The 13,905-nt window shown below is 35.2% G+C and overlaps 2 protein-coding genes across 20 annotated transcripts in view; both read left to right on the top strand.

The window, feature by feature from the left end:
• The window catches only part of LOC141378071 (uncharacterized), a 502,199-nt gene that overhangs the window by 281,115 nt on the left and 207,179 nt on the right, over positions 1-13,905 (top strand). The window lies entirely within an intron of this gene.
• Positions 1-13,905, top strand: part of fhod3b (formin homology 2 domain containing 3b) — a 352,315-nt gene that overhangs the window by 333,910 nt on the left and 4,500 nt on the right. For 10 of the 19 annotated variants that reach the window (XM_073925424.1, XM_073925423.1, XM_073925422.1 and 7 more), the window contains 4 exons: positions 2,688-2,849; positions 3,635-3,825; positions 5,755-5,947; positions 12,886-13,066. In XM_073925424.1, coding sequence (XP_073781525.1) covers positions 2,688-2,849; positions 3,635-3,825; positions 5,755-5,947; positions 12,886-13,066 — 727 coding nt within the window. Of the gene's footprint in view, positions 1-2,687; positions 2,850-3,634; positions 3,826-5,754; positions 5,948-11,402; positions 11,427-12,885; positions 13,067-13,905 lie in introns of all 19 variants that reach the window. The other 9 variants (XM_021466894.3, XM_021466893.3, XM_068214113.2 and 6 more) reach the window with 1 other exon arrangement.

The following is a 13,905-nucleotide window of genomic DNA, read 5'->3' as shown; positions in this document are numbered from 1 at the left end:
TTTTTTTTTTATTCAGGCTTGTTGTTTTTTTTTCCATTTGTCACACAAGGAAGTAGTGTGTTCCTTGAATACTATTCTACAGTTGTGTTTCCAATTTACTCAAATGTTGTCAATTAGCCAGACAGAAACTTTCAAAACCTTGACACTATCATCTGAGCTTTTTCAGAGGTATAATAATCTTACTGTATTTAAACTTGACTTTCGAGAAAAACAATTTCTCAAAAAATATCTTTCTCATTATTCTGCTATTAAGCATAACAAAAACAAATTTGATAATCCTAACTCTCCTTAAAGAGAAAAAGTTAAGTCACATTAAATTCTGACTTTGTTTTAAATGGTAATGTGCCTGGTGCTTGGTTTCAACTGTATACACACACACACATACACACACACACACACAGACACACACAGACACACACACACAGACAGATACACTGGACCACAAATTCAGTCCATTTTTGCATGGGGGTTGCATTGTGTAGGCCAAAATTATGTTGTTTTTTTTTTTTTATTTTTTTTTTTTTATTTATTTTTTTTTTTGGAAAAAATAGCATTGGAATTTCAAGTAATGATTAGGGCCCATAAAGACATTTAGTAAATGTTCTACTGTAAATATATAAAACTTTTTATAACAAAAAAATAAATAATAAAATTGACCAGCAATGTACAGGTACATGCTAAGCACTGATTTAGACAACTTTAAACATCATTTAGTTTTTTTTTTAGTTTTTTTTTTTTTTTTTTAGCACCCTTAGATTTTTTAACCCTTCAGATTTTTTTGAACCCTCAGTAAAAAGTACTTTTTATAGCTCATATTATTAAGGATCACACAAAGCAATTAAAGTATACATTATCCTTTTTTTTCAACTTCTGTAATGTCTTCTGCACATACATTTGAATTGATAGTGCATTCATCACATACTGCTACTTTCAGACATCATTAACAGGTGAAATAAAATACAGTGAATTAAACTATGGAGACTGAGGGACCTATCATACACCCGGTGGAATGCAGCGCAAGGTGCGATGCTATTGTTGTTTGCAAGTTTCAGCTCGGTGCTAGTTTGCTAGTTTCAGCTAATGTTTTGCTGCACACTGTTAAATAGCAAATGCATTTACACTCATTTGTGCGCCCATAGGCATCTGGTATAAAAAAGGAGGCGGGTTAACGCACATTGCTGGCACGTTGCTATTTTGAAAAACTAAAATAAACTGTTCAATAGACCAGCGAAGAGGAGGTCTAAAGTCCAGCGCAAAGCATGCTAGTTGTGCGCGTCGCTTAAACATTGCTTAATACACACAGGATGAACAGCAATACGCAAATAACTTTACAAATTAAAGGATTAAAATATTACATTTTTTTTGTACCCTACATAAATATAAAAACCACTGCCTTCATGCCTTCATCTCGGGGGCTTTTTCCGTTCATTCATGACAATTTGCTTTTGTATAATGTTATTAATATTAGCTGTTTTATTTATTATATGCATATTGCATATTTATATTTTTTTCATTAAAAACAAGCCTAGATTTGCCCACCTGTCAGGTTTTATACCATATGGGGCACAGCATGTCTATTTGGAAATAACTCAGTTTTGTTAACACACTTCATTATTATTATTATTATTGTTTATTTATTTGTTTGCTGGAAATTAGAACTGAGTTTAGAAATAGTTTTGAAACAAATATTTGCGCTTAATAAACTAAATTAATTATGTATAGGTATAGACGTCTGTGTGTACAACACTTTGAAAGTAAAGAATGAGAAGGCTCATCTCTCATTCTCGCGCAGTAGATGCTCCGTTTAACTCTTTTCTCTCTAGTAAAGCATTCAGTTTTTCCACGCACAAAGGCCGCCATGTAAATAGCAAATGCGCCATGGCGCAACGCAACTGGCTCTTAAAGGGAATGGGAGATGATACTCTGGTTGATTTATTCTCAAAACACACCTATAACAACCTATAACAGGGTTGAGAGAATATGCTCAACCCTGTTAGATCATGCGCCACTGCGCAAAGTGAATTTTTCCAACCTTAAAATAGCAAAAGTGGATTCTGACAAGCCCTTACTGCTTGTAAGCCCCTGCGCTTTGGACTTTGCACCTGCTCATCAAAATAGAGCCCTGAATGACTTGCATGAGGAAATATTAATGCTGTATGACATATAGTTTACAAGCCTTTTTCATGTTTGAAACCAGATAATGTTTTATGTTTTATTGGTGTTATAAATAGAAGTAAAGAAGTTTGTATGATCACATTCACTTGTGTTGTGCTGACATTTTAACTGAGGCATTTATACAATGATGCAACATAAATGTCAATACTCCACTCATATATAGAACTTATTGATAAAATTAACAGAATTTGAAAGATTTGACTCGCATCACACAAGAGTCCAGTTTTTTCTTGTGATTAATAGATTAAGTTTGGCATTTAAGAAGCAATTTATTAAAATGGAGATAAAATTCAAATGCATGTGCAGTAGTTAAAAAATAAATAAACGGTGTGTTCGATACACATGCATGCCAAACACACATCAAACATTTATATTTATATAATATATATATATATATATATATATATATATATATATATATATATATATATATATATATATATATATATATATTAATTAATTACTTCTTTAATTACTTAAATTTATTTATTTATTTATTTATTTATTTTCAGGCTAAAGGCTTTGAGTTGAGTTATCTAGAGAAAGTTCCTGAAGTGAAGGACACGGTTCACAAACAGTCTCTACTGCATCATGTCTGCTCGATTGTTGTGGAGAAGTTTCCAGAGAGCACAGATCTTTACTCTGAGATTGGAGCCATTACTCGCTCTGCTAAGGTAAAGGAAATTATCTTAACACATACTGGATGCAAGAACCCTTTTTTTAAATTAACATGGTTAGGAGAAGACAAGAAAATGAGATGAAAGCACTGCTATCAATAAAACAACAACATCTAAACAGTAGATAATATAGTAATAAAAAATAAATCTAAAAGTCTAAAAGTTTAATTGAACATTTTTTATACTGTTTTCATGGTCATTTTAATTCCTGGTTTTATTTGTCATCATTAGTTGACTACATTAATTATCATTAAGTAACATGAACCAACCAAAACACTTCTAATTATTCTTAATGGCACTGTTTGCATTCACTAATTAATTATTGAAATAATTAAACAATTATTGTTGTACAAAAAGAATACTGATAACAAATAATTAACAAAAATAAAATTGCTTATTCTTAATGTGTTACTTGATGCATGTCCAAACTAATGCATTAATTATTATTATTATCATTTAAACAATATCCTTTTTTATTATAAAATATATTATCTTTGTATTTATTTGAATAAAATGTTCAACTGAAAGTTTCTAAGAGAATGCTGTGCATCAATGTAAACCAGAACAAGATTATTTTGCTTATAAATTTGCTTATAAAGTTTGCTAATTAAATTAATTACCTAGAAAAAATAAGAAAAAAATATTTTAAAATGTTTCAAAACAGATTAAAATAAATATTAAGTTCCAGATTTTCATTATGTCAGACTCCAGTGTACAAACAATGCCAAAGAGCAAATGACTGGTCCTGAGATGTTAATTACTAATTGTTTTGTCTTTCCCAGGTTGACTTTGATCAGCTTCAGGAAAACCTGTGTCAAATGGAACGGCGCTGCAAAGCATCCTGGGACCACCTGAAGGTCATCTCCAAACACGAGATTAAACCAGCCCTTAAACAGCGAATGTCCGACTTCCTCAAAGACTGTGCAGGAAGAATTATCATCCTTAAAATTGTCCATCGTCGTATCATAAACAGGTGCTTTTTACAAAATCTCATTAGTTTTACAAATCCAATCTTTGTTTATAAAAAATACACTTGAGATCTAACATAAAGTATGCAGAATGTGACATTAAAAGTGTTTTACTAGATTTAGAACCAGATATAATAGTTTATACTTTCAGTTATTATCATTTAAAAAAAATGTTGATGTGTTTTGCTTTGTTTTTTGTTGCATTTACAGTTTTGATGAGCAGACAGGTTTTGCACAAAAGCAAGATAACAGCTAAGCTAAGATGTCACCAGCATGGACCATTCCACACTTTGAGACAGACTTTATTGTAGGGATGTAGGGATGATAAGAGAACAGTGGGATGAAGGGGGAAGGAAGTAGGAGGATAAACAGTGAACAGGTTGGTACTGTTGATTGATTGGACGTACTACGATGATGCCCAGAGACTCAGAAAGGGTACCATTTCTGTAATATTATGGTAGAGTGATTGGACTCCCCAATTCAACCTAGGAGGGGAGAGAGGTATATAGGATTGTTAATGGGAGGCAAGGAAATAGAGGGAGGGAGGGTGTGTTCAAGAAAACGAGAGAAACAGTGCTAGAGAGCTGGTCTGCCTTAAATATGTTTTAGGGAGTAGATTAAGAAGGCAAAGTGAGGCATGGTCCTGCTGCCGAACCTTTGTTAGCAAGTTAATTCCATTTTAAGCAATCCTGGTGGAATTTTTGCACAAAAGCAGGCTAAATTAAATTCCTAGAGAGATTTAACCTCTTTAGAGAAGGCTAGCAATCAGTCTGAGATTAATCCTAGTGATCCTTGTGAATTACTGTATTCACAGTCACTTTGTTTACATTATATTTTATCAACCATTAGAATTAAAAATACTATTTATTAATTTCCTTTTGGCTTAGTCCCTTACCTGTATTTATCAGGGTTCACCACAGCGAAATTAAGTGGCAACTATTCCAGCATATGTTTTACACAGCCGATGTCCTTTCAGTTGCAACCCAGAACTAGGAAACAACCATACATTTTCATTTAAACATACACTCTCATACACTATGGCCAGTTTACTTTATTTAATTGACCTATAGCACATGTCTTTGTATTGTGGGGGGCGAAACACCTGGAGGAAACCCACGTGAACAGGGAAAAACATGCAAACTCAACACAGCTGGAACTCGATCCACTGACCTTCTTGCTGTGATGTGACAGAATTAAAATATGTACGTATTCAAATGTATAACGCCCAAAAAATGCTGTTTGTTCAAACTACTTATTTAAAATGAGCCAAACCAACACAATTCAAGTCTTGTTTTTTTGAGGGGACAACTTTTAAATTTTAAAAATGCTCAAATATGAGCATTTGAGATTTCCATATAAGGGATAAAAAGACAACGTAGATGAAAAAATAATAATAATAAAACAGGCAGCATGGTGGCTTAATGGTTAGCACTGTCGCCTCACAGCAAGAAGGTCGCTGGTTTGAATCCTGGCTGGGCCAGTTGGCATATCTGTGTGGAGTTTGCATGTTCTCCGTGTTCGTGTGGGTTTCCTCTGGGTTCTCTGGCTTCCAGCTCAGTGAGAGTTATCAGATTGGTGAGCAAAAGGGCCATTATTTTACTCATCTGATTGACTCACATAATGTTTTATTTGCATCATTAATTATGTGAAAGATCCTGTAGTCTGTTTAAGAATGTCATGAATGTGCATTTATCCCAGCAATCTACAACACATGAAATGACATAGCAGCAGATTTTCATCTTGAATCAGCAAATTTGCAACAGACTAATTTAAACTAGGTCAAGGCACAATTTTCCTATTATACTGGCTTTCTTTATTCTACTTTTGTGCAATACCCCTCTGGTCTCACTGTTTCAAACACTTCAAAACAATGAATCATTTTGCAAAGCAGTCGTTCAATTGATTTCCCTCTCACTGGTGTGTTTGATTTCTAGGTTTCACTCATTCCTGCTATTTCTGGGCCACCCACCATACGCCATTAGAGAAGTGAGCGTCCACCGCTTCAGCAAGATTCTGAGTGAGTTTGCTCTTGAGTACCGAACCACCAGAGAGCGAGTGCTGCAGCAGAAACAGAAACGAGCCAATCATCGTGAGAGGAACAAGACCCGCGGCAAAATGATCACAGAGGTGAGTGTGAACAGCTAAACAGGGCTCATTTTAATCAAGTCTACACCAGATTTGACTGACTGGGTAAAAAAGTGTATACATCCTTGTTAAAATGTCAGGTTTCTGTTATGTAAAAAAAACATAATACAGTTTTTCTTAAACGCTGAAACACATTTCACAAACGTTTTCTCCCCAATATCTCCCCCAATATGTTCCCCAATATCTAAACACAGCACTCTTTTCTAAAGCAACACAAACACAACCACACCTTCTCACTTCAAAACTCAAAAAGATTATGTGTGTTTAATTGTTTAATACAATAAAATATATTTGCAGCGCTATTTTTTATTTTACATGTGGATTTCTATACTTCAATACTGGTAAACTCCACCAAAAAACATGAAGTATTTTTATTTAAATGTTATATTTGTGCTTTTTTTTACTTTGTATATTTGTATATAAAACAATCAAACTATAAAAAGAGCATTAATAATGATCAGCAGTGGTGGAAAGAGTTCTGTAAAATTCTACTCAAGTAAAAGTACCGTTACTTGCCCAAAAATGTAGTACAAGTAGGGTAAAAGTATTGTAATTAAGACTCAAAGTAGGAGTAAAAAGTAGCCCCTTTAAAAGTAGTGAGTATTACGCTGTAAAAAGCTGATGCGTTTACATGTAATTACGTGTGTGTGTGTGTGTGTGTGTGTGTGTGTGTGTGTGTGTGTGTGTGTGTGTGTGTGTGTGTGTGTGTGTGTGTGTGTGTGTGTGTGTGTGTGTGTACGTGTGTGTACGTACGTAACATTTTGTAGTGCTTTTAGTTATTGTAAAAGCCATTTCAGTCGTTGCATGTAAATATTTTGGACATCTTCTTGAACACTTTTTATGCTACGTTTGCTGCATGTCTTTAGATAGTTCAGTATGATGTAATTTTCTTTCTTTGTGCGATTTGGTTGGACAGTAATCACATAACTGATTTTTCTAATCCCCATAGACAGGAAAAAATAAGTGACTGCAGGTTGAAGGAAAGTTGTAGAGTAAAAGTACTAAAAATTTACTCAAAAGAAACTAAAAATAGACATTTCTAAAAATACTCAGTAAATTACTGAGAAAAATGACTCAATTACAGTAATTTGAATATTTTTAAATTTGCTCCGTCACACCACTGATGATTAGTAATTATTCATAATATTAAAATTCCAGAAAAAAAAATGCTCAACCTTATACTCATTTTCCCCTCTCTTGAGCTAAAATGCCTGATCAAGCCTTTTAGTTTCTGTTTCGTCATTCCTCCACTAGAGGGAGTGATTATTCCTCCAGATGTTTGCTGTTTGCCTACCTGAGAGCAGTAAGGTCTGATCCTTATCACGGGTATATTTCATGTCCCCCAAGCAACCCGTCTCTGGGTGTTTTAAAACACTACAATTACAAAAAAATAAAACCCATGGATTGTCGTGGGTTTTGCCTTTCTGGACTTGCCCTGGGTGTTTGTTTCTGCAGGAGGCCAGTGTTCCCGTCTCATGGGGGATGTTGTAGCCAGGAAAGCCCTCCATGGCATGTTATCCTTGGCGGGGGTCTTCCTTAGGCTAATTCAATCTCTGTGTGAAAATGCAAACCTTTGGATGTCCCTGGACGGGTCTATGTGGAAGATCTGGCTCTGGAGAGGTAGAGCTGAGGTAGAGGAGGAAGCTCAGTATCACAGGCTTTCTCGTGCTGCTGCAAAACTATAAGCCCAAGTGGGTTATAGACAGACGTGTAGCTTTATGTTTTGTAAATGTTTGCTCATGGTACTATGGTAAGGGTTGTTGTAGTTCATTAGAGTGCAAATGAAGTCTGAAAGGTCTTTCAAATGAGAGAGAAAAAAAAATAACTCCCTTCAATTAGTTATTTTGTAGTTGATGCATCATAACAACTAAAATGAATATTTTATGATTATGACTATTTTATGTTAATGAATTCAATAAATAACAACAAATAAACAACAACAAATAAATAAGGAAATAAACTTAATGATTTTATATGGATGTGTATAACAAGAAAATAAACAAAATATTAAATAAAACATTTAGAGAAACAATCCAAATATAAACATTTAGGGTATATATAAAAATAAATATATGGCCTTTATGCGTTTTTTCCAAGTGCTGTCAACTACATATATGCCAGTCAACGACAATGACTAGGCAAAAGGAAAAGAAAAAAACACTCAAACATCCATTGCAAAATAAAATGTTACATTATTAAAATAAAAGAATGATACTACGCTAGTGCGACCATTACACACTTCTCATCAGAGCTAGCTGAACTAAACTGAACTCCCATACATGCGTACTTACATCTAATAGGTAAAACAACCACAGAAATAGTCCACTTAAAGGGGACATTAATACACAATGCATATCAAACATTAAGTTACCGTTACAATATCACAATAATAAACCTAGAAAAAAACAGAGCAATCACTAACTTCCCAGACTGTTGTTGTGTTTGCTATAAGGAGGGACGAGGCTGAATCCAGCTTCTTTTTTGCAGCTTCTTATTGACTCTATCCACCTTAAAAACCATGAAGTTTCTGTTTTTTAGCTTTTTAATCACGCTCAAGAGAACACACTGAGCAAGGGCTTATTATGCAGTTCTGGCGCTATCTTGTAGATAGACAACTTCAACCGTCTTTGGCCGCCGACGAGCTCTTTTGAAATTCGAAATATTTTAAAATAGGCACTATTTTTACAAATAAACTGCATAGTTGCAATCTAAAAAACTACATTCTTGACAAAAAAGCCTCAAAAGTACATTTTGTTGTCTAACAACAGTAATATTTGTCAAACTGTAGCATCTCTGCTTGTTGCTTGCTGTATGTGGGCGGAGTAATACAAAGAGGTGAACGGTGGAGAGCCCTTTGTGTGATGTTACTGGCAAAATATTGCACGGCTATAAGCAAATCAAATTCAAGAACCAGACAGAACTGATATATATATACACACACACACACACACACACACACACACACAACAGTTCTGTCTGGTTCTCGAATCTGATTGGCTGATAGCCCTGATATATTTAAGTATTATCAGCACTTGTACAGCATCTTTACACTTTGTGTATTACTCCGCCTACATACAGCCAGCAACAAGCAGATACTACAGATCTAAAGTGTCATTGGAATCTTTAAAAGATGCTTGCTCAGCTGTTTAACTGTCAGCTTATGATTTAAATCCAACGCGGAAGAAAGTAGTTCCTCATACAAAAGCGTTTTTGAGCCTCTCCATGTTTGATTTTGTTTTTATATACACAATTATGCCTGCGGCCTCGTGTCAACGCACGCCTCCCACCAGTGCCGATATACAGCCATATCGCACTGCTACTCTTGTGATATTGCTCATATATATATGAGACCTTATCCATATTTCTTTGCATGTTGAACACACGTTGACCACAACAGGAAAAAACAGCAATTGCATTAATTGTGTTAATTTTGCATTATTTTTTTATATAAAAAAGAAAATCAAACACGGAGAGTCTAAAAACCCTTTTGTATTAGCAACTACTATTTTCCACCACTTATTCACATCTGCAGCTGATGTCAGAACAGCAGAAGCCGTTATTAATTCACCAACATCACTTTAAAGCTAGTGTTTAAATGATTCTCTAGCGTAATGTCTGAAGTAATGACAAAACAGATAATTTTGCTCACACTTTAAGTTTATTAGGCTGAACGTGACATAAAATGCCATCTGTCTACAGCGATATGTTCTATAAAATCACAGTTTATTACAGTTTCAATAGTTCTCTGTTGCAATCAGTATATCACAATAATTAATCCAGAAAAAAGCTGCGCAATCACTACCAGACTGCTGTTGTGTTTGCAGTAAGGAAAATGCTAAACACACGCGGGCATTTCTGCGTTCTTTCTACTAAAAATACACACATTCCTGATATCGGAGTCCCACACTCACACTCAATACACTACAATTATATGGTGTAAATACAGCACTACAACATACAAAAAGAGAGAGATCAATTTAGAATATCACTTACCAGTTTAATAATGATTTGTTCAGCTGGGCCTGGTTTTTCAAAAGGTTTAATCCGATTAAAATTGATCTGGATTTAGTAATCCTTTATTTGCGATTCATGATCGAGTACTCCAGCTTACTTTTTGAGCCAGTTTTTCAAAGCAACATTGGATTGGATCAATCTGATCCAGATAGAAACTTTTCAGGATCACTAAATCTGGATAGCCAGTGCTCAAACAGAATAGGAAATCACAATGTAGAACTATAGAGATGTAAAAAGCAACGAGTAGAATAGCCAGTGTGGGGTCAATATAACTTTAAAAAATACTAAAAAAAAAAAAAAAAAGACAAGAAAAACCCCACCCCATCCTCTTCCAGCAGTCCGCTCATCTGATGCCTAAAACACAAACACTGTCCATTGAGGATATTTATAACAAGTTTAAAATACAGAAGTATTGAAAAAAAAAAAGACTTAATGTCAAAAACTCCACAATAATTTTAGACTTCCTCATCTGATGTGGAGCTTGTCTGAGCATAGCCTTTAGGAGGTGATCTCAAGTCTGGCCTTGGTTATATATTTATTTATTTATTTATAGAACAGTTCTGTCTGGTTCTCAAATCTGATTGGTTAATAGCCATGCAATATTCTGCAATTTCAGAACTCCTACAGCCTCTTTACCCTTTGTGTATTACTCCACCTACATACAACCAGCAAAAAGCAGACACTATAGATCTAAAGTTCAAAAGATGCTTGCTCAACTGTTTAACTGTCAGCTTATAATTTGAATCCAATGTGGAAGAAAGTAGTTCCACATACAAAAGGGTTTTTGAAACTCTTTGTGTTTGATTTAGTTTTTATATACACAACTATGCCATCAAACTGTTGTATAAACACAATATCACACTCTTAGCAGTGCGATATGGCTGTATATTGGCACTGAATGGGCCTGCGGCCTCGTACCATTGCACGCCTCCCACCAGTTCCAATATACAGCCATATCGCACTGGGAGTGTGATATTGCTCATATATATATATATATATATATATATATATATATATATAGTTAAATCCAGATTTTTTTGGATCAAAGTGAACCAAATCTTTCAAAGAAAGTCTGAAAAACCAAAACTAAAGGTTTAATTCTGATCAAAACCAAAATTGGATTACATGATCTAATCCAATTATGTAATGCATTTTTTTCAGAAAGAAAGAAAGAAAGAAAGAAAGAAAGAAAGAAAGAAAGAAAGAAAGAAAGAAAGAAAGAAAGAAAGAAAGAAAGAAAGAAAGAAAGAAAGAAAGAAAGAAAGAAAGAAAGAAAGAAAGAAAGAAAGAAAGCTAACCTGACTTGGAAGTGCATTGGAAGTAAAGTTTAGTGTAGTTGTGTCAAATCAAATTCCAAACCCTTTTTTCACCCTAATATTACCTGCTCTTATGTTCTTCCCCCTGTGTGTTGTCTTCTCTGTAGAGTGATGAGGAAGAGGAGGATGAGGTATGCCTGAATGTGTGTGCTTTGGTTCACTTGAGCATGAATGGTTTAATGTTTTCTTCCTGTAACTCCACTGACCTGTATTGTTTAGCATGTACAATATTACCACACCTGATGTTAGTTCCTGTTGCAACAACTGGAGGCTGTAGAATCTATTCTTCTCTTCATTGTATATGCAATTTTCAAAGTTCTCCATTTAGCTGAACATATGAAAATGTTAAACTAGTTTACTGCTTTACAAACAGTATAATTTATAGATTAAACATCATTTTAGTAGTTCACATTAAACTTAAATCCTGTGATATACAATGTAAATGCATTTTTCAGTATAAGAGGTTTTTGATTTGAGTTCGATTAGAGCACAACATTCTTGTTGTGGAAGTAAAACATTTTTTTTTCTATTCGGAAATTGATTTTAGCTGTAACAAAAAAAAAAACATTTAAAAAAAATTATTTCAGACTTAGTCAAAGGGGTTCATTTATTTTCATTCTTTGTGAAAATCTACATTACCCACAATGCTTTGCAGAATATTTAAAACTTATTTTAAAATGCATATTTTGCATTCATTCATTTTCTTTTCGGCTTAGTTCCTTTATTATTCTGGGGTCGCCACAGCATTATGAACTGCCAACTCATCCAGCATATGTTTTATGCAGCGGATGCCCTTCCAGCTGTAACCCATCACTGTGAAACACCCTTACACACTCATTCACACACATACACTACAGACAATTTTAGCTTGCCAAATTCAACTGTACCGCATGTCTTTAGACTGTGGGGGAAACGGGAGCACCCACGCGAACCCACACGAACCCACACGAACCCACACGAACACGGGGAAAACATGCTAAACCCACACAGAAATAACAATTGACCTAGCTGAGGCTCGAAGCAACCTTCTTGCTGTGAGGCAACAACACTACCTATTGCGCCACCACGATGGCCGCATATTTAGCAATAAACTGAAAATAGATTGTTTATATAGATCCAACAAATAACTTTAAAACATATGTTTTCTCATTTGTTGTCAGTTCAGTTTAAACAAATGTTTTTTTGTTGTCTTGTCCTTTTTTATTATTATTTCTTCTAACTTTAACTTGCAATGTTGTTTTATTAAAACAATTTCTTAAAAAAAATAGTGATACAATTAAGTTTTTCCGGATCCCCTCTTCTGTTATATGATGCACTATATAATCCCCTAATGTGTGAATATTATACTACTAAACCATTATAAACTGATCTTTACGAATGTTCAGATGTGATTTTGTTTGTATGTTTTTTTTTTTTATATTGATTATGGGAATATTACTTTTAATCATACTGTACATTGGAAGCATATTTATGAAAGTGCACTGTTTGGAGTGAAACTTATAATAACTAATAATAAAACGTGAAAAAAAATCTTCCAGCGGAGTGCTATTTGTGCTCATATTTTTAATATCGATGACTTTGTGTTGTCAGAGTGGGAAGTTTGCAGGAAGTCCTATGGAGGGTCAGGAGTGTCAACCGCAGGGTTTGGGCTACACAGAGGACGTGACTGAGCATGAGCAGATGACCGCAGTGCTTTGTACCAGCCTGCAGGGTGGCGATAGTCCATCCTCTGTCCTTCCTGGCCTTCGCACACGGACCCGAGCCACTCGAGGTACATTCACAATCATGTTATGTAAATATATTGAACAAAATTAATTTTGCAAACTAAAACTATTGGTTAAACAAAATATTATTTTAAATGTATTGGTTAAAACTTTTTGCAACCTGAAATAAAATGTAAAAAAATCTTATATATTTGAAAAACAAATATTTAACACTTACAAATATGTAACACTTTACAATAATGGTAGAAATGTGCATTAAATAACAACTTGAGTGTTGAGGCACAGGACTGTTAACTAATCATTAAGTAATATGTTATTGTTGTTATGGCTTTTGAATTAGTTAGCCATGTGCCTCAAAAAGTAAAGTCATAACATAATGGCACAATTGCAAGTCATTAGCTAATGTTGAATTGAAGTGTTTCTTCCGATAACGATAAACTTCAGGTGAAGGGTCAGGTGAACGGAAGTGCGCGGGTCCCACGGAAAAGCTGGAGGTGAGATATTTGCTCTCACTCCGCACCCAATCTCCGGAGGGGAGGCTCAAGGGGTGGGAGAAAGGAGACCGTCCTCCCAGCGCTCGTGAGCCACTGGCGAAACGCACCAAATCTGCAAGCTAGACAGCATAGCGTCCCAGACTGGCAGATTTCGGGCTGTCACATCCGGGGAAGTGGAAAAGTGCTCTTTCATGATGTTTTCATGGCAGTAAAAAGTGCCGTTGGAAATGGGGCCCCGCCCTCCAGCGGGGAAAGAGCAAGTTCCCTCTTTTCCAGATGGCCTGTCCCAGGGACACTTCGAGGTCCGTTGCCGGACTTAGCGGCGTTCTGGGCAGGGGGGGCTGCCTGCTTCCAAGGTGCCCGACGCGGTTGCTTCGCCAGAGGCGTGTGCG

The sequence above is a fragment of the Danio rerio genome, chromosome 16 (assembly GCF_049306965.1).
Source record: "Danio rerio strain Tuebingen ecotype United States chromosome 16, GRCz12tu, whole genome shotgun sequence".
Taxonomy (NCBI): domain Eukaryota; kingdom Metazoa; phylum Chordata; class Actinopteri; order Cypriniformes; family Danionidae; genus Danio; species Danio rerio.
This window is presented reverse-complemented; position numbering and strand designations above follow the sequence as displayed.